General features: G+C 31.7%; 4 protein-coding genes across 9 annotated transcripts in view; 2 read left to right on the top strand and 2 right to left on the bottom strand.

Moving 5' to 3' along the window:
- LOC125059656 (NBAS subunit of NRZ tethering complex-like) overlaps window positions 1-13586 on the bottom strand; it is a 32124-nt gene extending 18538 nt beyond the window's left edge. For 2 of the 3 annotated variants that reach the window (XM_047664173.1, XM_047664174.1), the window contains exons 1-21: window positions 13378-13586; window positions 13209-13306; window positions 12951-13084; window positions 12755-12888; window positions 12426-12520; window positions 11295-11472; window positions 10771-10926; window positions 9839-10063; window positions 8912-9016; window positions 8312-8398; window positions 7539-7736; window positions 6903-7028; window positions 6343-6466; window positions 5623-5762; window positions 4533-4846; window positions 3684-3990; window positions 3368-3523; window positions 2568-2704; window positions 1895-2089; window positions 1498-1600; window positions 271-470 (exon numbers count right to left, since the gene is read on the bottom strand). In XM_047664173.1, the coding sequence (XP_047520129.1) occupies window positions 271-470; window positions 1498-1600; window positions 1895-2089; window positions 2568-2704; window positions 3368-3523; window positions 3684-3990; window positions 4533-4846; window positions 5623-5762; window positions 6343-6466; window positions 6903-7028; window positions 7539-7736; window positions 8312-8398; window positions 8912-9016; window positions 9839-10063; window positions 10771-10926; window positions 11295-11472; window positions 12426-12520; window positions 12755-12888; window positions 12951-13084; window positions 13209-13306; window positions 13378-13449 (3284 nt within the window). In that variant the 5' untranslated portion in view covers window positions 13450-13586. Of the gene's footprint in view, window positions 1-270; window positions 471-1497; window positions 1601-1894; window positions 2090-2567; window positions 2705-3367; window positions 3524-3683; window positions 3991-4532; window positions 4847-5622; window positions 5763-6342; window positions 6467-6902; window positions 7029-7538; window positions 7737-8311; window positions 8399-8911; window positions 9017-9838; window positions 10064-10770; window positions 10927-11294; window positions 11473-12425; window positions 12521-12754; window positions 12889-12950; window positions 13085-13208; window positions 13307-13377 lie in introns of those variants that run through there. The other variant, XM_047664175.1, reaches the window with a different exon arrangement.
- A 2827-nt stretch (window positions 13587-16413) lies between these two features.
- LOC125059478 (unconventional prefoldin RPB5 interactor 1) lies at window positions 16414-18240 on the top strand. The gene is made up of 4 exons (XM_047663890.1): window positions 16414-16606; window positions 16678-16921; window positions 16999-17593; window positions 17766-18240. The coding sequence occupies exons 1-4, from the start codon at window positions 16577-16579 to the stop codon at window positions 18214-18216; spliced, it is 1320 nt and encodes a 439-aa protein (XP_047519846.1). The 5' UTR covers window positions 16414-16576; the 3' UTR covers window positions 18217-18240.
- Window positions 18241-18829: 589 nt separating this feature from the next.
- LOC125059481 (28S ribosomal protein S11, mitochondrial) lies at window positions 18830-19845 on the top strand. Its single transcript, XM_047663897.1, has 4 exons — window positions 18830-19076; window positions 19156-19387; window positions 19478-19543; window positions 19642-19845. The coding sequence occupies exons 1-4, from the start codon at window positions 18907-18909 to the stop codon at window positions 19747-19749; spliced, it is 576 nt and encodes a 191-aa protein (XP_047519853.1). The 5' UTR covers window positions 18830-18906; the 3' UTR covers window positions 19750-19845.
- On the bottom strand, window positions 19082-23509 carry LOC125059479 (proline-rich protein PRCC). 4 transcript variants are annotated; one of them, XR_007118673.1, is made up of 8 exons: window positions 23296-23509; window positions 22782-22972; window positions 22643-22696; window positions 22082-22558; window positions 21694-21909; window positions 21479-21572; window positions 20733-20832; window positions 19082-20673 (listed from the first exon to the last, which is right to left on the bottom strand). XR_007118673.1 is itself a non-coding variant. In XM_047663891.1 (7 exons), exons 1-6 carry the CDS (start codon window positions 23375-23377, stop codon window positions 21486-21488), a joined length of 1107 nt encoding a protein of 368 aa, XP_047519847.1. In that variant the 5' UTR covers window positions 23378-23509; the 3' UTR covers window positions 20674-20832; window positions 21479-21485. The 4 variants fall into 4 exon arrangements, 2 of the variants coding, with proteins under 2 accessions (XP_047519847.1, XP_047519848.1); XR_007118674.1 differs by having other exon boundaries at window positions 19082-20418; window positions 20765-20832; XM_047663891.1 differs by lacking the exon at window positions 19082-20673 and having other exon boundaries at window positions 20674-20832.
- Between the last annotated feature and the right edge of the window lie 74 nt (window positions 23510-23583).

Raw genomic sequence — 23583 nt, 5'->3', positions numbered from 1 at the left:
AGGAAATTACTTCAAAATGCACTAAAAAGACAATTTGAGGAATTTTCTCGATATTTCTCCAGGATGATCTTAAGACAAGGGTAAACTTACTATTCAAAATAAGATAAGATAAAATGAAATATATTTTAATTGAAAAAAAAAAGGCAACAAAAAACGCAGATGCCAAAACAAATGAACCCTCAAAACTAGGCAAAAACTCACACAGACACACCTGAAGTTAGCAAACGTCACAGATACTATATATAAATAATAAATTGATAAACATCTTACGTCGCAAGTTGCAAATCGGGATCTATGAGCGACGAAACCGAGTTGAAGTACTCTCTGGCTGCGTTGAGTACTAATTTCACCGTATTCTCATAGTTGATCATATGCGAACCGTACTGCATTAGGGGCGTGCACGTTAATACGTCCGCAGACATGCGTATACTGTCAGGATCGCCCGATGTGAGGAGGGCTGATGCGTAAACCTATTTTTGAAGTGAAACATCTTTAGAATCGTTGTGATTTCAAACCGGATGCAACGGAAAAAGCGACAGTAAAAAGAGACAGACACATAAATTAATAGCATTTGGCGTGAGAGAGAGTGAGATAGGAGGCATTATACAGTGTATAAACTTTAAATTAGTGTGTATTTGAACATTTTCTGAAATAAAAAAACAGATTTCATGAAAATTAAATAAGTAAGTCAAGTAAGTAGTTTAATTATAAAATTAGATTATTTATCAATTTTATTTACAAATCATTAGTTATAAAAACTTTTTGAAGTGAAAACTTCGTACTACACTTAATTAAAAGTTAATACACTGTATAATGCTTCCTATCTCATTTTCTCCCACGTTGGATCTTGTGAATTTATTTCAAACTTTTATTATTTTAGTTTTTACCAAATTAAAGATTGATATTAAAGTAATAAATAAAAATTTAACATTAAAATATATATTTTTTTCAAGAAAAGATCCTACATTTAGATAGAGGAAAAAGTCTAATTTACATATTTTAATTATAAAAACTTTGTTTTTGAAGGTTTCACTTCTACCACGTGTGAATTGGACACATGTTTTTTTTTTAATAGGAATTAAATTACCTTCAAAGTCTCGAATAACATGAGCTTTGCTTTCAAGAAAACATAAAATAACTACAAAGGATTATTTTACTTATTCTATTTATGAACTCGAAGGATTTCTTCCACTCCGATGTGGTAGTCCCTTCTTCATGTTTATGGAACTACCAACTATAATTTGCACGCATATTTTTAGAATTTTAAATAAGTTTCTAGTTTGATTCATAAATGTAAACTAAACACTGTTTTATTACGTTAGTGTCTAAGATGAAATTGAATAGCTATATCAGGGTTATAGTACGTTCATGAATATGTTACGATAACTTCCAAACAATGAATAACAAAAACAAACAATAGTTAATAATACTGATACAATATTACTTCAAAATAATAATCTAACAAATAGTAATGGTCCAATGAAATTAAATAATAACCTCATAGCATTCCTCCCGAGTGACGCATCCAAAGATTGTGGTCTGGAGATCCAGCATATCTTTCAGAATATTATTCCATTCCCTCTGCTTTGCTTTTTCAGTTCTAAAAACGTTTTTAGTTTTAGAAAACTCAAATATGATTTGTAATGAACAATAAGGAACAGAATAAAATCTATTTGTGGCGGAAATTAATAAAATATTACCCCCTATTTTTAATGAAGAGATTATAATTAACGAAAACAAAAAAACTTCTGGTAATTGAATCACATACTGGAATCGCACATACTCGTTCCTCGTCTTTCATTACATTCAAAGTAAAAACTATAAATTAAAGAATTCTTTACAATTTTTGAGAATTGTTGAGAAAGAGAAAAGGAAAGGAGAGTAAGACACTCACGTCAAAGGGTCCACTTCATGCGACCTCGCCAGCCTTGTCAACAACCTTATACATTGTTCCTTATCGTTAAGCACGTCCCGTAAATCCCTTGGCGCTACGGCCACGTCCCGCCAAGTAAGCTTCGAACAGCCCGCTACTATCTTTTCTAACTCGGACACTTTGCGCAATAGGCACGTATTGGAAATTGTGCCGTCGCTGTAATTAACATTTATATATAAAAAAGACATATATGCCATCTTTGTTATTTATATAAGAATTAAATAATTTATTTAATAAAGGATTTTAGTTGTGAGATCGTGTGTATTTCTTGCACAAACACTTAGTCCGTACGAGGACTCAACATTACGAGAAAATTGGCAAGTATTAAATCCAAAATTGTCGGCAAGTCAAGAGCAAGGAAAGCAAAAAAATTATCACAGGTGCAACTTGAGACCAAGACCTCAGGGTTTTAAATTTTATCGATTTCATGATGGTGTGTGAACTAATAGCACTAGAGTACGGCTTTACACGTAATCATTGCAAAACATTTTTCAATTTCTTATTTCTAGTTGACTAAATGCAGTATGGATAATGTTTTTGCCAGATCAGATCAGTTTTTAGGTACTGGAACGAAACAATGTCATACATATTTTGTTTTTTATTTCTCCCACAAGACGTTTATCTAACTACTTACGACTCCCTGAGTATGCAATGCAGTAAGTCACAGGCCAAGTTTAACTGATGCGTGTGCGCATAAGCCATAATACATCGCTCCGCCAATTCCACTGTTGTGGACATGTCTAACGATAACTCCCGTTTTGACTTGAATACCTAAATAAACATTACGTATTAAAACCTCATTACCCAGATAATAATGAATCATCACATAATAGGAAATATTTGTATTGATTCTTTGTAAGTAATTAACTCAAAGACCACTATTTTAAATACATTCTTTCAAATTAATGCTAATCTATCTCTAAGTAACATAATTTAAAAAAAATATATATCTAGTTCTGATAAGAGACTGGCCACTAATATTTTCCACTTTTAATAGATTTGATATAGTTGACTATGTAGAAGCAATTCCAAAGCGAATATATGCGAACATTATTTAGTACTTTTTTTTTATTTTTTTTATTTATGTTATAGGAGGCAAACGGTCAGGAGGCTCACCTGATGTTAAGTGATACCGCCGCCCATGGTCCCTCACAATGCCAGAAGGCTCGCAAGTGCGTTGCCGGCCTTTCAAGAATTGGTAAAATTCTCATTACGTCCACTTTATTTCCATATAATATTTATATTCTATTACGTCAAATTCACTTAGAGGAGAATTCTCACATGAACAAAACTCAATACAATTGAGGAGCGTATTCTAAAGCGCCAATCGAACTAAAGTAGGTTCAGGAGCTGTCAAATATATACATTTGACATATCTGCCAGTTGTCAAGTCGAGATCGTAACTTGAGAACTTAATATGAAATGATAACTTACCGTCAATGTATAAGTAAGGTCGTCCGTACTTGTTGCCTCAAGAAACGAAATAAGATTGGACATGGTAAGTCCCTCTTGGCGCACGAACAGTTCGTGACGTTTCAGAAACGGAATTACGTACGAACGTAAATCTGCTACGAACGCCTCCGGTGTTGACTGAAAATGTCAAAGTTTTACACACTGATATAAAAAACCATCATAGTATATAGTCCAGACTGTAAACCGATTTGAAAAATAATTTTATGTCATAAATTGCGCCGTAACCTTAACACCAAATGTAAAAATTCTTTAAATAAAAGATCATCACGCAACTTACATATGTTGTCAGCAATTCACAGGTTTCAATCACATCCATCTTTTCCAATTGGGCCAGGGTTACATCTTCCAAATTAATATCGTACAGCAAAGTGTCCAACGTCAAAAGATTATAAAGTATCGCATCTAAACCCTTGATTCCGCCCCCTGAAGTCGCGATAGAAACGAGCATCAGCGCGTGCGAAACGAGCCCACTGCGCTCTTCTATCTCCCTCGCACGCCGTTCGTACCAACTCGCGATTTCTTCCTCGGGAAGGGTCGGTTGGGACTCAGTTGTGTCTTCCGACCAGTTCGAGCTCCAGATTGACCTTAAAATATGATAATTTTTCTTTCTTTTTTTATATTTTTTATATAAAAAAAGTCTGCCAATGGGCACTACTTAAAAATTATGAATCAAAACCAATGACTATATATAGGATAAGAATTATTAATCTTGATCTTGCGGCCTCTTCAACTTAGCACGACAAGTCATATGTTCTATAATGGAAATGGAATACAAAAGTCTTTCTCCTAGGTATACATTTATTTTTAAATTTACTTGTATTTCTTGTACATAAAGGTTCGGCGTGAGAGAAAAGAATCATCGTCATCTTGACTATCTCATGTGCGCTGTCAAGAATTATCGAGAAAAAATAATAGAGTTTAATATTTTTACAGTATTTTGAAGTCCTTTTTTAAGAAACTTTTCAGCATTGTTTGATATTGGAATGTAAAATTTGAGTGCCTTTAATGATGGAGAGTCTTAAGGGTAAATAAAAACTTTGGATATGCGAATAGTTACTAAAACTACAATTATTCAAATAACACAATTTTTAAATGTGTAAAACAAACAATACAAATAGAGACCTACCTGAAAATCTCCTTCTTACACCAATCGTGCTCATGTTCCGAGGGCTTGATCTTAATCGGCGATTTCTGCTCGAACCATATCATCGGCGCGTTTGTGGGCAACAAATGCTGATATTCCAAGGGACTGGTCGATTCTGGTAACTTGTCGAGTACCGCCATTTGCATAGACAAGCTTTTTATGTATGGCCATAGACACGTCAACGCCTCGATGCGGCCTTCTTTGGCGATTTCCATAGCACTATGGACTAAGCTGTTGCTGCGTAGACGATGATACTCGTCTTTAACGTATGTTGATTTCTCGCATTTTAATATGGCCTGTAATATTGAGTTAGTTTAGTTTGTTTTTTGTTCCTGTTTAGTTTAATTTTTTCTTAATAACTATATGTAATATGTATTTTTGCACTTCTTGCCTACCTCATCTAATTTAATACATTTTTTTTCTTTTCTCACAGTGGTTGCCTTGAAGAGATCGCTCGAAAGCGAAAGTGCCGCCACTTGCCCTCCTTTATATTTAATTATGATAAACTTTTATATTGTAATGCAACGAAGTGTAAATAAATAAATAAATAAGTAATTTAGATTAATCGACTTAAACAAAACCTCTGAATTAAAGTCGGAGAGCTACTTTTAATACAACATCTTGACAAAAAAATTCAGTAACTGTGTAATCGTGAAACTAACAAAATCAAGTGATCCATTTAAATTCACTAAAATATTTTTCGACAAATGTAAATTAAATCGGCCCCATTATAAAACATGGACTATACACAGTATAGTTCCTTTTACCACGGTTATGATGTGTTTCAATATAAAAAATTAGTAACCAACTCTTACAATTAGTTTTTTTTATTTCGTCATGGTATACGTTTACATTATTAACTGTAATTTAATTCTTTATTTAATTTTTACTTAGTACATATTGATTTTTTCTTACAGATCTGGAAAAGATCGCGAAACTTGTTAGCAAAAACTAAAAAGGCCGCCCGGCTAAATATGTAATTCAACAAAGTGTAAATAAATAAATAACCATGACAACAGACACTATACAATCTCTAGTCCACGTTTATTAATACGGAATATTTAAAACTTACCTCATACAGATTTAGCCTCTCCTTATAAAATATCATAACGTGTCTGCAACGAAGCAATTCACTCGTGTACCCATTCAGATCCTCAACTGTGACGTCATCGGGAGATTTCCACTCATCTTCGGGAAGGTCTTTGTTAATTTCTGAAGACATTAAGTAATTATTAAAAAGAGAATGCTTTTCATAATTAAAAAATAAAATAAAATAAGTTTATTATGGAATATAAGATACAGGTATCACTTATTCCACGTCATTTAATTTTTATCTGTAGGCATCCTTACTCATCGGAAACGAAGGCAGAGGGTGTAGGCCGAGAGAAAAAGCCGGCGTAAAAAACTCTCGGTACTCTTTTAAAATAGCAAATCATCAAAAAACACTTATTTTAAAACAAATATCGCAAATTAATTAGAATTAGTCCCAGGCCCTTTTATCAACTAGATAATTGTTAACTTTATAGTAAGCCTTTTTACACAGCTTTTCTTTAATACATTTCTTAAATTTATTAAATGACAGAGATAAAAGAGCCTCTGGGATTTTATTAAAGAGTATCCCTTTCCCCAAAAAAGAATTACTAACTTTAGATAGTCTAGTACGGGGAAATTGCAGCCTGCGTTTGCTCCGTGTATTAACATTGTGCGTATGTTCTATTCTAGTAAACTTATAGCTTTAAACCATTGAAATTTCGTCCTGCCCCTTTGCCCCCTGTTCTATAAAACAACCCACCATTTAGTATCTCGGCACATGTGAGCGTAAGTCCAAAGTCCAATAAGTCCCTCGCAGCACTCAAGCTCTCGGGTAGACGATCCACGCATTGATGTACCGCCCATATCTTCTTAGACACCTTACTCTATATAAATTCAAATGTTATTAATGTTTAATTCAATACTTTAATCGTAAAACTATTGCGTGAAGAGTATACAGGATCTTGGGTTGTTGGTTGATCATGAACCTCCTGGGCCGTAGACTTTTAATATACGAAACAGCTGTTGTACAGAGTATGTATAAAAAGAAATCTAGTTATAGCAAAAGCTAGTTTTTCACTAGTGAAATGTAAAAACGGAAACGTTGGAGATACTCAAATACATTATATTATGTGTATACCATAACCAAACCGTGGCGCTGAAGTTTAAGTCAAACATACTACTTTCAAAAACTAGACTAATACGACATTACAAAACATGCACTAAAGTCGATCACCATGGTAACCGTTATTTTCGTAACCATGGCAACGAACATGGCAATTTTATTCCACGTATAAGTCCGGTTATATTTCTGTAACTTACCAAATAATTCTGAATGGCATCTGTGGAGACAGGGTTCTTCCTCCATTGCTGTTGATAGACGAGATCACTGTCCAAGTCAAACGTCTCCGCGAGGGTCAAAGCTTCGGAGTACTTTCCACCTTCAATCTAAATAAGGAAATATTTTTTTTTTAAAATAATTAATTTTATTATTAATTAAATAATAAACGGAACTCAAAAAAGTAAAAATCCTTTAATTCACATAGGTAACACAATGTACACTTATGAACGTCAAAAAAGAAATATACTTTAAATGCTTCTAATTTTACATTTACTGCCAGTTTTCAAATCAAGGGCGTAGAACGGAAGAGAAGAACTGGAAATAAACTCTGCGCAACTCTTTTTAATCGCCAAGTTTTTTGTTTTACACAACGTTTGTAAGCAATCATTACACCATGTTCCACATGACATCTTAAGTAATAAATAATAATAAAATAAATTAAAACAAAGATTTGTCCTCTATCAGCAGGAGACATGGTGAAATAGTAACTGTACTTCTGAATTAGTCTTAGATTCATGGGTGTTGAGCAAATATTTTATACCGGGACTTTTCACTTAGGAAGTGTAACATAACTAATATGGAAAGGAAAAGTAATATATGAAAATTGAAAAAAATACCTTTCTAGAGAAAAGTTCGCTCGGCGTAGTACTTTTAACACCAAGAAGTCGGTATACCCGCGATACAATAGTTATTTTCTTCGGTTTGGGCTGAAAAGTCTCCATATCTGTGATCGCATAGAGAACCGACTTCATCAACTCTTTTGTCACCTCTAGCATAGAGTCGTCCACTTCCGCTTCCGCTTTTACAACTGCAACCTGATGAGAGAATATATGTAGAAATAGTTGCTTTAGGTTCTAACGTGATATTATGTAACCCGTTGGTCAAAAAAAATTGGGTTGGATACAAAGGATGAGATTCATATACACAAAATCATATCAATAGAGTTTTACGTACGGAAGTTACACTTAGCGCGTCTAGTTTCTTTCTTACCATCTATTCTACCTAAATATACAAAGAAAACATCAAAATTTGGAGAATCGTTAGAAGTGTATCGATGTATATATACGAATCTTTATCCAATTATATTTAAATAGAAACCAAATTTTAGTAGAAGTTCCTTTGACAATATACTCTATTTTTACTTCAATCATTCGCTGTTGTTAGTGAATTACATTTTTTACATTTTTACATTTTCTATGTCTGCGAAAGTAGAATTAAGAAGCTGTATTTCTTTGCTTAAAAAAGGCTGTTTTCTAAAAATTTCTATCTTTACATCGTATTCGTAACTTGATATTATAAATCAAAATAATTTAGAAACATTAAACCGACTTTAAATGTATCGTTCCCTACAGGGGGAACATAATTTTCCCCACAAAATAAAATATCTTACCGAATCATCAGCTCTGGTCTTATTTGGCGGCAACACATCACTCTCGCACTCCAACGCTACGAACGCGCCGTCGTGTGCGCATCTCACCTGTTATTCAAAATAAACTTAAAATCTAATAATATGGTAACTGATAATTTTTGTCCATTTTGGAAATTAGAAATATATTTTTAAAACTGATAATAAATATTAACGTATATTGATCACATATTAATTGATTAAATTTTGTCGTGTAATTATTGTTGAGAAGTGGGTGAATTAAATATAATTTAGATTTAGATACAAAATATTTATACCTCAATTACATAAATAAAAATGAATAGCTAATAATGAATATGTTAAAAATCGTTACATTTTGTTTATTTACGCCATGCACTCTGAGGAAGATATTATAGAAAGAATAATTTTAAAAAATATAAAAAGATATAAAGAATAATCGTACTTAGGTTTTTATTCCGGAAAAGCAAATAGTCTCTATGGGGTAGCATAGCAAAATGTTCCATATGTTGGTATGTAAATACTAAAGGATAGGATAAGTAAAAAAATCATATTAGGGCGAAACGAAGTTAAGAGCAGCTACTAAATAATAAAAATAATATTTACTTGAGGCGAACCCTGGAAGAACTCCGGCCGCTTCCCCAATATATTGATCATATCTTCAATTCCACAAATCGATACCGCACCACTAAATCTTGATACAATTATTTCCTGAAAAAATATATATATTTAACCTTTAAAATATTAAAAACTCCGGCGTTGTGCTGCTGGACATGGGATTGGTCAAACAGAATAGAAGTCGATGCTCCCTCCATCTTTTAGTCGATACCAACTCTCTCTGCAGCTGTGATACTTTTTGACATTCAACATCTTTTGTCTTCAGTCACCGTGACCACGCACGCAGTAAAGCACGCGAAACGTCGGATAAATTTAAAATTATGTTAAATAGTTGTAAATTTATAATAATACATAACTTCAATCCGATCAAAAAAGTTTTTTATTTAGAATAGAAGTCGCTTGTCTACACGGACTGCTGTTGACCAATCACGTCATCGTAAGGAACGCGCCATTATTCCGTCTTTTGTTTTACACTCTCGCCTACATACAACATATAAGGATATTTTAATTGGATTCCCAGAATCCAAATAAAATATCCTTGTATCGAAGTTTAACGCCGGGTATATTGCATCATGGCGGACCCAAAGATGTTATTTGTAAAAATTCAATTACGCTGATATAGCTTTATTTATACACAAAATAATATAATTTTGTGGCGAATGTAGGAATGGCTTATTTAAATGAATGTATTGAACGTGTGAGAAAGGGATATAAGGGGAATAAATGTTAAGATTATTATTTATCATATAATTTTATGGCCTATATCCACTTGAGTTACGCCAGAAATATTTCTAAAGTAAAGCAATTTTAACCTTCATAAAATATTGATTGGCGCAATAATTAGGAAAGTTCGATTACAGGAATTTCGTAGTTTTCTTTTACAGCTAAGTAATATATAAATATTGTGTTTGTTACCTGATTACTCCACCAATCTACATCAGCTGGGAAATACAGCATTTGGTCTTTATTATTCTGGTCCTTCCTTAACGGGTTTTGTAAAGCATGATTGTCTTGTTCATTTACTTTGTACCGATATTCGCCCTTTAATACGGGAAGACGCCATATTGATATATCACCGTTGCAATGCATGCATAATAGTTTGGTAGAGTCTGGAGATGGTACCATACGGATGATAAAGTTCTGAAATAAAATATTAAGAAGTTAGCTTTCGATTCTCCGATGAAGTCGTGCGTCCAAAGTTCAAACCCCGAAACACTGGGTTTTAACAATAATAGGAAACAGTATCACGTTAGCTAATGCTAAGCATAGATGGCGCAATTTTCATGAGAAATATTATTTTTTAATAACATAATATAATAGCAGATAGCGGATAGTTTTAAATTATATAGCTCTTAATTTTTACGTTTAAGTTTTACTAAGAGTGAAGCTGTTCAAACAAAAGATTTTTGTTTATATTTGTTTCAAATTAGCTTTTAACGTTCAGAGATAGAAAGGTTCTGTTTCGCTCTCAGGACTTTTTAGGTATGTAGGTAAGTCACACTTAGCGGTAAGTCTCAACTTTGAGTCTCTATCTAACCACCGCATTCCAAAACGTCACTTAAAATTAAATCTAGTGTGAGGAGCTGTCAGACCATATTTTCTGTATGACGTTTGACATTTTTGACAGCGCTCAAGACGAGATTGTGAATAAGATATGAATCTAAGTATTTCAGTGACACATAGAGTTGTTGCAATTTAATAATTTTAATCTTGAATATTTGTTTGTTGAATAAAAATGTCATCTAATAAAGCATATAAGAAATTGATATATTACCTATGTTGAGATACGTTATATTGACGATTTTTTAAAATGTTTATTTCTAAAATCAAAAATAAATAATACTTACCATATTCTTTGAATATACAAATGGTATGTAGAGCTTAAATCGCTCCTGAGCGAGTTTTGCCTGCAACTCGTCTGATACGACTGATAACTTATAGAATGGTTCATCGTTTAGAATACGCCAGGCGCTTAACCCCGCACATAACGAAGAACTATCATCCTGAAAATAAAACTTATTAAAAATTATTAAAAAAAACTCATTAATAACGTACAATTTCTTTACGGTTTCATAAAGATAATTTGTTATTATATTTTAATTTTTATGAAAAAACACATCTTAATCGAATTCAAAGATTCTATAGCAATTATAATTATTTCAACTATAGTTTTTCTTAAAAAAAACTAAAATATGATTTTGTTAACTTGTTGAACAAATAGACCGTACATTTAGCAATATACTAATTTATAAGCGAATCTGCCCGCCTTTTTATAGAAATAAGGAAATGCCTAGTTTATTATATAGACATAAAGAAATGTAATTAGATATTGATTTTGAATCTATCCGTCCCATTAATGCGCCGGTCATACCTTATACACAGCCTGTGGCACTCCTGCTACATAGAGTATGCCGTGAGGCGCGCAATAGGCAGCTGCTGAAACTCCACCCGTAAAGTGGAAAGTGTGATGTAGTTTAAAGCCCTCTGTCTGAGATACAAGAAACCCGCGTAGCTTGCCATCATATGTTATAACCAGGACTTCCCAATTCCTATAGAATATAATCTTTTAAAGTCTTAATTACAAGACTTCTGTGGTATAGATTATCACTTTATATTGTAAACAACAGCAGTGACAAAATGAAAATATAAGTTTTTTACCATATATGCAAAGCCGCCATTAACGCCATTTATTGCCGCGAACGTCAAATCAAAAAAAACCTTATGCAATATGCATCTACTGCATTTAAAAAAAAATTATGTGACAGGCTCACCTGATGTTAAGTTAAATCACTGCCGCCCATTAACTCACATTGCCAGAAGGCTAGGAAATGCGTTGCCGGCCTTTTGAATTGGTCCGCTCTTTTCTTAAAGGACCATAAGTCGAATTGGTTCGGAAATACTTTAGTGGGCAGCTGGTTCCATATAGTTGTGGTGCGCGGCAAAAATTGTCTTAAGAAACGCTCAGTTGTGGAACGACGGACATCGAGGTGATACGGATGGTATTTTGTATTCTGCCTTGACGCCCGATGATGAAACAGCTGCAAGTATTAATCCGACCAACCAAACAACTTCTCTGAACACACTACACAAATGGTAAATGCGGTAGCGCGACCCCACATCTTTAGACAACGCCAAGGATCAAGCCGCTAGGAAGGTCGTCGACGATTCGAATCGCTCTTCGTTAAATACGGTGAAGCGGTGGAATTTGGTACTGGGGAACTCCTGCCCTTCTCCTTTGCGGTATGGGCCAGCAAGAGAAATTCCCTTGGACAGCTTTGGCAAGGGACCAGAATGCTTGAGTCCCTGAAGGGAGAAGGGCCAATTTATCGCCCAAATCTTGCAAATTGCTCTGACTTTGCCTTAGCAATTTCCCGTTTGAAACAAGACACGAAATTTAGACTTTATGGTTGGAGAGAAAAACTATTTTTAAGTTATAGTTAAACATATGTCTTCTTAAAATTTTTCAAGGCAAAAGCACATGGTTTAAATAATTATAACTCACCATTTGGTATCCTTAACTCTGAGAGGCATGAATATAATCTCTGAGACGGCATGAGTGTTATCAGTGCACTCCAATCCACCTGGTCTTGAGCAATCCTAAAAATATTACCAAAACCTCTCAACTTTAATGAGTTTAATTGAAAGATACCTTTTTGGATTGAAAGATACTAGCATTGTCACTACAACTGAAATGAAATACTATTGTACGGTTAGATTCCATTCACCTTACTGCCCCAAATAATTAAATATGTCAACACAAAGAAAAAAAAATATCTAAAAATATTTGTACAACCCACAAGGATTATTAGATAAGAGTTTATGTCTACTTACAATAGGGATATTAAAAAGGTTTGATGCAGTTAGATCAAAAAAGCTGACTACTCCATTTCCATAAGTGATGACTAAGAATGAGCAATCTGGACTCCAAACAACCTTTCGCCATTGAGGATATGGGTCCCTAGAAACTAATAAATACATCCCGTCATACCACACATCAATATATACTTTCTTATACTTTAATTATTACCTGTAGTTCTGGCAGCAATGGTAGCATAATCAGATCTCTTAGTTCTAATCTCCAATATATTGTCAGTAAGTACAGCTATGACTTTCCCTTCATCACCTAAGGCTATATGCCATTTTTGTTGTTTTTCAGTGTGCCTAAAAAGTAATAAACATAACAAAATTTTATAAAATCTAGGATATAAAGAAAATATACTATCTTGTGAACAACAATTTCTCTAAAAACACAAAATAAATATTTTCTATTATAGTTTATACTTACGCAGTTACACTGTCGAGCAAGCTTTTTTTGGGCCCAAAAAATTTAAGCCATTTCCATAAAGCTGATATATTTTCTGGAAATATATTGTCAGGCTTTTGCTGTAAAACAATATTATATGAAAGAACGTAACAGTTTTAGTACTAACTACTAAGCTGATATAAAATCTTACCAAGTACTCAGGCTCTGGTTTCCACTCAGAGAATACGTAGAGTTCGTGTAAAATTGACTTCTGATCTGCCATCGCGGATTTTACACTATATAAATTTTTAGTTTTTTAAGGACAGCGGGATATAAATAAATCTTAAATGTTTTCACAAGTCAATACGTACACAAAACACAATACACATCTGTGTAGTGTGTATCAAATTATCAATAATCAATACTCCCCAGTATTGATTATTGATAGAGTCTAGCCAAGATGGCTTAACAGTAGTGTATGTAGAAAGTCGAAAACTAAATTTGTATGAAAATGACAGCTCGTGTCGACAGTCGGTAGCCTAGGCCCTAAAGGCGTGAGTCGGGATACAATAAGCGACGCCATGACAGTGCTACGAAAAGACACACATTAACGCTTACGCTATTCGGTAGCCAACGGCCAATTAATGTTTCGGCAGTGTAGAAAAAACGGCGTTTCTCCGCCATGTTTTAGCGTGATCTCAAAAGCTGCTGTTTGCAATAATTCAGTACAACTATTGCCATCTTTAATGACTACCGTTTTAAAAACATCTCATATTTTGGACGTTTTAACGAAATGGTTTTAATTTGTTATCTTTTTTTTTTTAACGATCTCGTGTAATTATAATAATTTAAACTAGAGTGAATATTTTTAAGTTAAGAGTTTTAGTTTTTCTATGAATCAATGCGAGGATAACATAATAGACACAGATAAATATGAAAATATCAAGAAAATCAGCAAATTAGTAGAGGTAAATCCTGTTTATATTGGATATCTTTTATTGATATTTATATTGCATGTAAGTTTATAAAATTGTTCTTTAGTTTGAAAAATACATATACCATTTAATATTGCTTATATTATGTAATCACAAAGTAAAATGATTGTACATTTTATTTATATTTCAGATGAGAAAGCAGTCACTAATGAACATAATTAGAAGTTCTAAATATATTTTATTGTAATTATAATAGAAGCTAATGATATAATATTGATTTAAATTAATCAAATAAAGTGGATTTATACTTCTTGAACTTTGGAAATATAAAATCTAGTGAGCAATACTAAGTAATGGTAAGCAGATATTTTCTTTAATTATTTACAAATGTTAATATACTAGAGAAGTTATTATAATATTGTTAATGAATGAGAAGTTTGAATTCAAGTCCCTTGGGAGTTACTGACATTGTTTGGTTATTAAAAACTTTAATTGACATTAAGCAGCAAAGTGACAAATTAAGTATATTTTTAAGTTTAGAATTAAGTAAAGAGTTTTAATATTAAAGTTACCTATTGAACAAACCTTGGACTGATCTTACAGTTTAGTTTGTCAGTTTTCTATTTGATCAAAGTACTAACTAAAATATTTTATTTTCAGAAAAAGAGAAGCTAATAAGACAACTAAAAATATAAAAAAAAACACAAATGGACAAGTCTTATCTTTTAATTAATTTAAGTGTTATATTATGTACCTGAAAATGAATTTGATAATGGGGAATGAAGCATTTTATGAATAATGTAAAAAATAAGACAAGTGGAGTATGAAACATTGCAGACTGCATTATGTTAAGGAAGATATTTGGTGCCTTATTTTAATAAAAACCAACCATAACTGAATCATTTTTATTTTGCTACCTGTTTGTTTAATATTCCTAACTATTAGTAGGTACGGGTCATTCATATATGCATTATCTGTATATTCTTGTAAAATAAACTAATATTGTGAACCACTTTAATGGCTTTTCCTACTAAAGAAGACATAGGTAAATTGCCAAAAATACAACTGACAAATACATAACATACAATGTTTATTCATTTCTTACTTCAACAGATTTTGCATTTACATATTAACTAGTAGCAAATCACTGATATAACCAAAAGTTAATTGACATAAATATTAACTTAAAATCAGCATCAAACTTAAATTTATATCTAAGATGTTGGAACATCAATATGGAATCAAAGGTTCATTAAGGGTTTTAATGTCATACCAGACTAAGTTTCTATTTTATAATTTTTATTAATCCCTCTTTTCATTTCATTGAGTACTTGCTGCTTTTCAATTCTCACTTTCTAAAAGTATAAATTTATTATAAACAATCAACCTTTATGACTCCAACTTAAACTGAAATTGTTTGTTGGACATAAACAGAGATAATTCCAACTAGTAGCAAATCACTAATATAATCTACACTTATATAAAAGTTTGATTTAAACTCTAATTTCAGTGATCACACTAGTCTACGTTTTTTTTCTATTGTTTTTTAATTCTTTGGACTTTATCAACTTCTAGTCAACCTTATTTTCACTCTTTATTTATCAATCCACAGTACTATTTCTATTGTTTCTTCTAACCGGTAACAAAATATGTTGCTTCTTCATTTTGCAGATTAGTTGTGAGGTCAAATCCTAAAAATATCAAAGTATGAGTACTACTAATTATTATATATCGCGATTATGCAATTTCAAAATATTGTATTTATTTGTAGCCTTAAATTTCCGACAAAACATGAAACAAACCATAATTAATTTAAACATGCAATTAAATTCATATATTTACTTTGCACCTTCCGTAAATTTCACTTAAATCGAAAATTGTTCCGACCTTGCTGACATTCTAATGTCCCTTTTGCAGCTTCCAATTGCAAATTAACAATAATATTGTAAAGTTTTAACTTTTATTTGTTTATAAAAGTGACATTAGGAATACATTTAATCCAGAGACAATATGACGGAATAAGGTGCTACGAACAGCAGCTCGCATCTACGCTGTCGACTTTGCGGTAATGTATCGACATGCCTCTTGGCTACGAACGAAGCGTTTTCGACAGTACAATTACGCAAAAGCGGTAGTGTATGTAGAATACTTTTCGACACCAATATGGCTAGACCCCCAGATCACTATTCACATTTCACTGACACAAGTCCCAATTTGATAATTGATAGTATTGACATCTGACAAATCTTCTAAAGACGACGAAAAGAGAAGCCGTAAGGTCTGAGCGCTAAGTTTGACATAATATGTAGTCTATTATCTGAATATCAGCAGCCTGCAGCTATGTTCAACTGCATAGAGATGAACTCTATGGTGTTTGTTTTGATTATTTTATTTGCCTATTCATCAAATTACTGAATAATTCTATAAAAGTCGTAAAAAAATATTGTTTACTGTTTATTATATGTGCTGAATAAAATGAATTTCTTACATAATGTTTATAAAAAGGCAAGTAAGGTTGTCCTTGTTAACTACCTGTTTAAATTTAAGGTTATTTAATTATTATCTTGTGTTTTCAGAGTTTAGAGGAAAATGAACGTAATATAAATTTCTGGGAGGCTTATGTCGATGATCTTAACTCTCTAGACTTTAGTATATTTAGTGATAAGCTTACAGTACCGGTTTTGGTGCCAATCGGGAATAAAATATTCTTCAGAGGTTTGTTGAAACACACAAATGAAGTAACTGTTTCACTTGGTGCTGATTACTTTGCAAAATGTTCCATTAAACAAGCTGAAATAATTAAACAACATAGAATCAAAGGTAAGAGAGTATATATATAGTATATTAGATGTGCCTTTATGTAAACTTTTATTTATTTGTACCAAATCAATTTATAGATGCGCAATCCAAACTTGACTTATATAGAAAAGAGACAGGGTATTTGGAAAATCAGCTTAAATTAAATAAATGTACTAATGACACCTTGGGTCAAGATATTATTGAAACATGTACTGAAGAAGAAGATAGGATATGGAAAGAAAAACACAAAGAAAAAGTCAAACAATACAATCAGAGTAAGGAAAAGCATTTAGATAAATGTGATAATGAAATGACAGATAACGAACTTTGGAGTAGGTTAGAAGAATTAGAACTACAAGAAGAGTTAGAAGAAGAATACTTGAGCATGACAAACGGGAAAAACTATGAAGAGGCAGATAATTCATTGATTATAAAGGATGATATACCAACAAAACAAAACCCCGTTAGCATGTCTAAACAATTAACTGAAGTTGTTGGGGTTCCAGACCACAGCAATAATTCTGAATCTAAAGTACCAATTTTAGAGCAACTAATGATTAGGCAAAAAAATCTTGAATTAAAACTAACTGAATTACAAAATAAAAAGGGAGGAAACAGTGAAACTGAAGATGACTTACTTGAAAAACTAAATGAAATTGATCAACTCGATGAACTTGAAGATGAAATGAACAGGTATCATTTTTTTAAATTTGTGTGACGTATCTTTATTAACTATAGAAACAAAAGCTCTGTATATTATTAGTCATATTGTTTATGTTTATAGTAACTAATAGTGATATATTTCATAACATAATTCTTAAGTAAAAAATGTCTTTAACTAAAATAAATGTTATTATTATTACAGATTAGATGATATCTTAAATGAAGAATCTGAAGAGTCAGAAAAAACTACTGAAGAAATTTCTACTCTAAGTTCAAAGAAAACTGTAACATTTGCTAATGATGATGATAGCAAAACTTTAGAAATAAGTTTGAAACATTCAGATGTAGAACCTGATACTGCACCCTACAACCCTACTAGTGGAATTAAAAAACCAAGTGATATCTATGAGGCAATATCCACAAAATTACTTAATCAAACTACATCTATTTTAAAAAAGACAAAATATGTAAACAATGATTTAAAGCATTCAGATGAAAATAAATGCAATATAGAATCACCTGAAATTGGAACACAGAGAGAAACAATTGTAGTAAAAGATGTGTTAGAGAAAGTGGATGAAAATAACAAATTACATAATCAGCTTAGACCAGTTAGCCTATTCAAAAAGAGGAGACAGATACAAATGAAATAATTAAAATATATAATAATAAAACAAGAATTTGTTTCATTTTATAAATTAATTATTCTTTTAGAAAGTATAGTAATTTTTTAAAATGTTTAAATAAAATAGTCGCAATCCCAACCCATGCAGCTTTTTGTCACTGCATCATCTGTACAATTATTAGAACTCTCGCAGTAACTAAAATTGTTAGGGAAGGTTTAGTGAGTGACAAGTATGGTTGCCACCTTAGTTTGCAATTAAAGAACAACAACACAAGAGAAAAAAAGTACATAGTATCAAAGTAATGCACAATTTATTTTTATTTAGTATTATATTTCAAAATTATTTTTTTATTGCTTTTTGCAGTTTGTTTTTAAATTCTGTTGAACGAAAAAAATAAAAATATTTACAACTAAAGAAAAATCACATCATGCTAAGTAAAGTATTTTCGTGTACATTATTGTTCTCATAAAGTAATAAGTATACAAAATAAATTACAAATTACAATACTACATTATAAATTACGGGTGGCAACCCATGTGAGAAGTAACAATATACAGTAGTTCAATTATCAAAATACCTGTACTCCTATAAAGAAGCTTTATCTGTGGTTTATTTAATGCTTTAGAATTAGGTTATGTGATAAAAATATGTCAATACCAATTACCAATGTTATAAACAATATTTTTAAATTAATATTTAGTCTAAACAGTTTACAAAATGCTTAGTGCATTAAGAAATAAGTTTCGTGTATCCGTCAATACTGTCGTAAGATCGTTTCAAACCACAGCAACAGTAGCTACGGAGCGTTTTGATCACAAAAGAATCCCAGCTGATGATGAAGGTGTACAGGGAGAAAAGATAATAGATTTAGACTCTGTATTAAAACAGTAAGTAAAAAAGAGCAATAGTTTCGAGTTTATTACTTATACATATTTATTAATAAATAATTATATCATAATTTTTTAGAAAACGAAATATTTTCCCTACACTTGAATCTGATAAAGAATTACATGATGGTATACTTTACAAAGATCTGCCAATTTGTAACATAAGAGTAACACATAATAATACCATCTTTACTTTAACAAGTGCAGAAGGTGCTGTAAAAATAATACGGTCTTGCGGCATGGAAGGTTTTAAAAATACAAAAAAAGGCACTAACATTGCTGCACAGACTACTGCTATAAGTATTGCATTAGTAAGTACTTTATATAAATTACAAAACTAACAAAAAAACCTTACATATTGATATACAAAATTGTTTCTCAACTACTTATTTCCTTTGTAGAAAGCTATAGACAAGGGGTATAAAACTATTAAAGTACGAGTAAGGGGCTTGGGTCCTGGAAGATTAGTAAGTATTGTCTCATTCTTAAGGCATATCTGCTTTGAAATGTAAAGAAATTTGTAGAACTATGTAACAGCTTGAATGTTAATATAATTTTCTTTCAGTCTGCTGTAAAAGGTTTGACAATGGGTGGTTTACAAGTTGTATCAGTGACAGATGCAACTCATGTTTCATGGAATCCTCCTAGACCACGAAAAGCGAGAAGATTGTAGATAACTTTGTTTACTATACATATTTAGTTTTAATTGTAACTTTGTTAGAAATAAATAAATAAATAAAAAAAATTGTATTTATTCCACAAAAATTAACTATGAATATTCTAATTCCTAAAAATTAAATTCAAGATTCATATTCGTAAGACAATGTACACTTATGAATGTCAGTAAAAAATTAATTATTAAAATATGGCTATGCCCTAAAATTTCCAATTGCCTTATATATGCCTAAATACAAATAGTTTAAAGAAAGTTTTAATTTTCAAGGTAATGTGATAAGTAACATTTTAACTATTTTGAAGATTTTCTGTTAACTACTAATGCAGCAAATAACAATGTTTTTATTGTATTCTGTATTACTTTGCCTTATTGGGAACCAAAAATAATTCCCCATTGTTTCAGGGACTGGGACCCTGATATTTCTGTTCCATTATTTAAATATCATATAAAAGTTCCTTCTTTGTCATGAAGTAGCTTCAGGAAAACTTTAAGGTGAGAGCATTGCCATTCTTATCTAGCCTGCACAATTTTTTTTATTTCATTTATATGCAAAGAAGCTGGCAGAACCTTATGAGGGATATTCTCGGTATTTGCTTCACCTGGCCCAAGTCACCTCTTAATGTCATTCTTTACTTCTACTATTTAGTCACAAGTTATTATTCTGACCTGGGATTTAGATGTATTAAACCACGTTTTTTTAGGATTCATGGAGATTTTATGCATTTTCATCAAACAATTTCATTTTCTATAGCTATCATAATAAATTTACCTTCAAGTTTTGAATTATTAAATTACAAAGAATACAAAATAGACACGTGAAATTTGTTATAAATATCCTCGGGCCATAAAATTATTAGAACAAAAAAATTAAGTTGCAAAATTGGTGGTGTCATGACATGGTAAGGAATTTAAAATAATGAATTGATAATTAGAATATATATAATATGCTTTATAACATTGACAAAGTAACGTCGCCTTGTATCAATTCAAAAATATGCTATGCAAATCGTACCCCTACACTTTATACAGTAGGAGGTGGCAGGTCTGATGGCAGCTAGCATCAGACTTTCGCACTTAGATCTGTGGGAAAAATAAAAAAATTGGAACAGGGCAATAGAGTATCAACCACTTATAGCCGCGCCATGTGATAATGATCAAACAACCTTTTTTTTAAAAAAAAAAAACTCGCGGTTGGCCTTAAGGGCCTTTACAGCTCAGCTCGGGCTGTTGATCAAATAACCCAGAATAAGCTATGTTTATATACTGATGGCTCAAAAGCGTGGTGTGGTTCCCGCGCTGACATATTCTCTCTTGATCTCAACATTAACATGCCTTTAGGCACAAACAGCTCGATTTTTTAATGTGAATGTGTCGCTCTAACCGAAGCAGCCTAATTCCTAACCTTTGCCTTTTCCAGTCCAAAATGGCACTGCCAGCAGTAAACCCGCAAGTGAAAAAAAAACTTCTAATAATTTCTTTGTCCTTGGCGCGATGACAGTCCCTTGTGCAGAGACTGTTTCACTAATTGGAAGGAGCTAATTTAAGCAGATTTAAGACTTAAAATACAACAGACCAAATAAGTGTGGAAACTGAGTCCACTCTACTACTACTACTAGCCACTTAGTTGCATTATGGCTGTAGACTAGCAACAATTATTATATATGATTATAGTTAAAAAATAAAATTAACTTTATTAAAATAACGATTTTTTTTTAAATTTAATTACCATTTTCTTAAAAGCCATATTTAGATTGAGTTTGTCTTTTTGTCATTCTATTGTTTGCCCATTGATTCTGTAATTCTGCTTCATTTGCTTTTGCCTAAAAATGAAAAATATATATATTCTTAAATGTTCACTTGTAATCAGGGGGTAATACAACAATATATTAAGTAAATAATTTGTAGCTTTACATCTAAGCATATAAATGTTATAATAATTACTTTATGTGCTAAGTAGGTAATTTGATGTTTTCTTTTCTGTTGACTTGTTGGTTCATTGCCCTTTTTCTTGCTATGGGACTGCCTCTTAGTAGTGTCATCCATAAGTCCCTTGAGTAACATTTCTCTTGCATCTTTAAGCACTTCTTGTTGATTTACATCAACAATCTGAATTTCTTCCCTTTTGCGCTTGCCTCTTGTACCACATAGTTTTAAGATCTGCAATATAAAAATTATTATAGTAAAAATACATCCATAAAAGAATGATTATGATATTTTATTACTCTCATCAGCATATAAAATTCATTGATTTTAATACATATATCAGTTCAAGTGTTAACTAATTGCATGAAATTAACAATTCTAAGTTTAGAAATACTTAATAACTTACAGCTTCTTCATCCAATACATCTCCACTACTGGTAGGATCAACTGGTATAACATCTGATTGATTACTGGTATATTCAGACTCTTCTTGTACTAATTGAGGTTCTATACCTTGATAATCAGGTTCCAATGTAACATGATCATCTTTTTTGAAATATGATTCAAGAGACCGAGGTTCCTTTTGAGATTGTTCAACTTTAACATCAATATCAAAAGGTACATTTTCTGGGATCACTTCTACAGGTTTATTTATAGAGAAGAAATCATTCTGAAAATCATCAGTATCACTTTCATCTGAAAAGTCAGTTTTAACTGCACTTTTTGTTTCAACCTTGTTTTTTTTAAAAATACTTGGTGCACAGTCTTTCTTCTTTACAGTTGCAGGTGGCTTGTTAGATACAGATTGTGGTATTAGCATTTTTGTTGATACTTTTGTGCTGTTTTTGGGCTGTGGAAGAATACTTAAGAGTCCTGATTTTTTCTGAAAAATAAAGGAATATGGTAATTAGTTAAGTTTAGATTGTTACCAGTACAGTATTTCTTATCATTATAGTAACAAATTTACCTCTTTGCTGACTTTTCTTTTTGCACTTGGAACTGTATCTTCTATATCTTTAAACTGCAACAGAATTATAAATTTAATTAGATTTAAATATCTCTATTCTTATATATTTTGTCTGTAATTAGTAGAAATCACTACATACATCACCTAGAGATGGTACAGTAATTCTTGATTTAGGTTTAACTTCACTTATTATCTCTTTTTTAAGCAATATATCATCGTCATCCTCCTTTAATGTTATTTTTTGTTTAGTTGGCTTAGGAAGGAGATTAAAAAGATTTTTTTCATTCCTAACTTCTGTTCCATTGGCCAATGGCAAATCAGGTAGTATAGCTGCAACAACAATATATAAATGACGAGCAATGTGATCTTAGAACTGTAAGTGTAAGTGCATGTAAGTACAAGCCGTCGGAAATATCTGCGAACCTCGCTGGAATGCGCTCTCTACTTTTTCTTTGTATTATTTGTAAATTTGTAAATAATTTGAATTTTAAATAATGTAAATAATAAGTATTTGTAAATTTCAAGTAGGTACGAGTATCAATAACAATAAGTACACAAATAAAATATTTTTTATTTTTACATTTAGTTTGTATGACGTCATTAAGCCAGGTTCGCAGATATTTCCGACGACTTGTAAGTTGTAGTGTTAGTACCTTGTAATTTTGAAGTCTCTCCAGTACATTCAGGTTCATCATAATCACTTGAGTCACTGTTATCATACGCAACTAAAGCCATTATAACTAACAATAAAATACGTAATGGTTAAGTTATTCAAAAGAGTTTTTTTAATTACACATAACTTAATAAAAATATTATGAATATTGAAATATTATAAAATATAAATTATTTATTATAGCCATTGCCCATTAGCCACAGTTTGTTCCACAGAGTACCTTCAGGTGTAGTCACTAGTCAGTAGTCAGCGACTATATAGATATACT

The sequence above is a fragment of the Pieris napi genome, chromosome 20, assembly GCF_905475465.1.
Source record: "Pieris napi chromosome 20, ilPieNapi1.2, whole genome shotgun sequence".
NCBI classification, from domain to species: domain Eukaryota; kingdom Metazoa; phylum Arthropoda; class Insecta; order Lepidoptera; family Pieridae; genus Pieris; species Pieris napi.
Note: the sequence above shows the minus strand (reverse complement) of the source record. Positions and strands in the feature narration are given on the sequence as shown.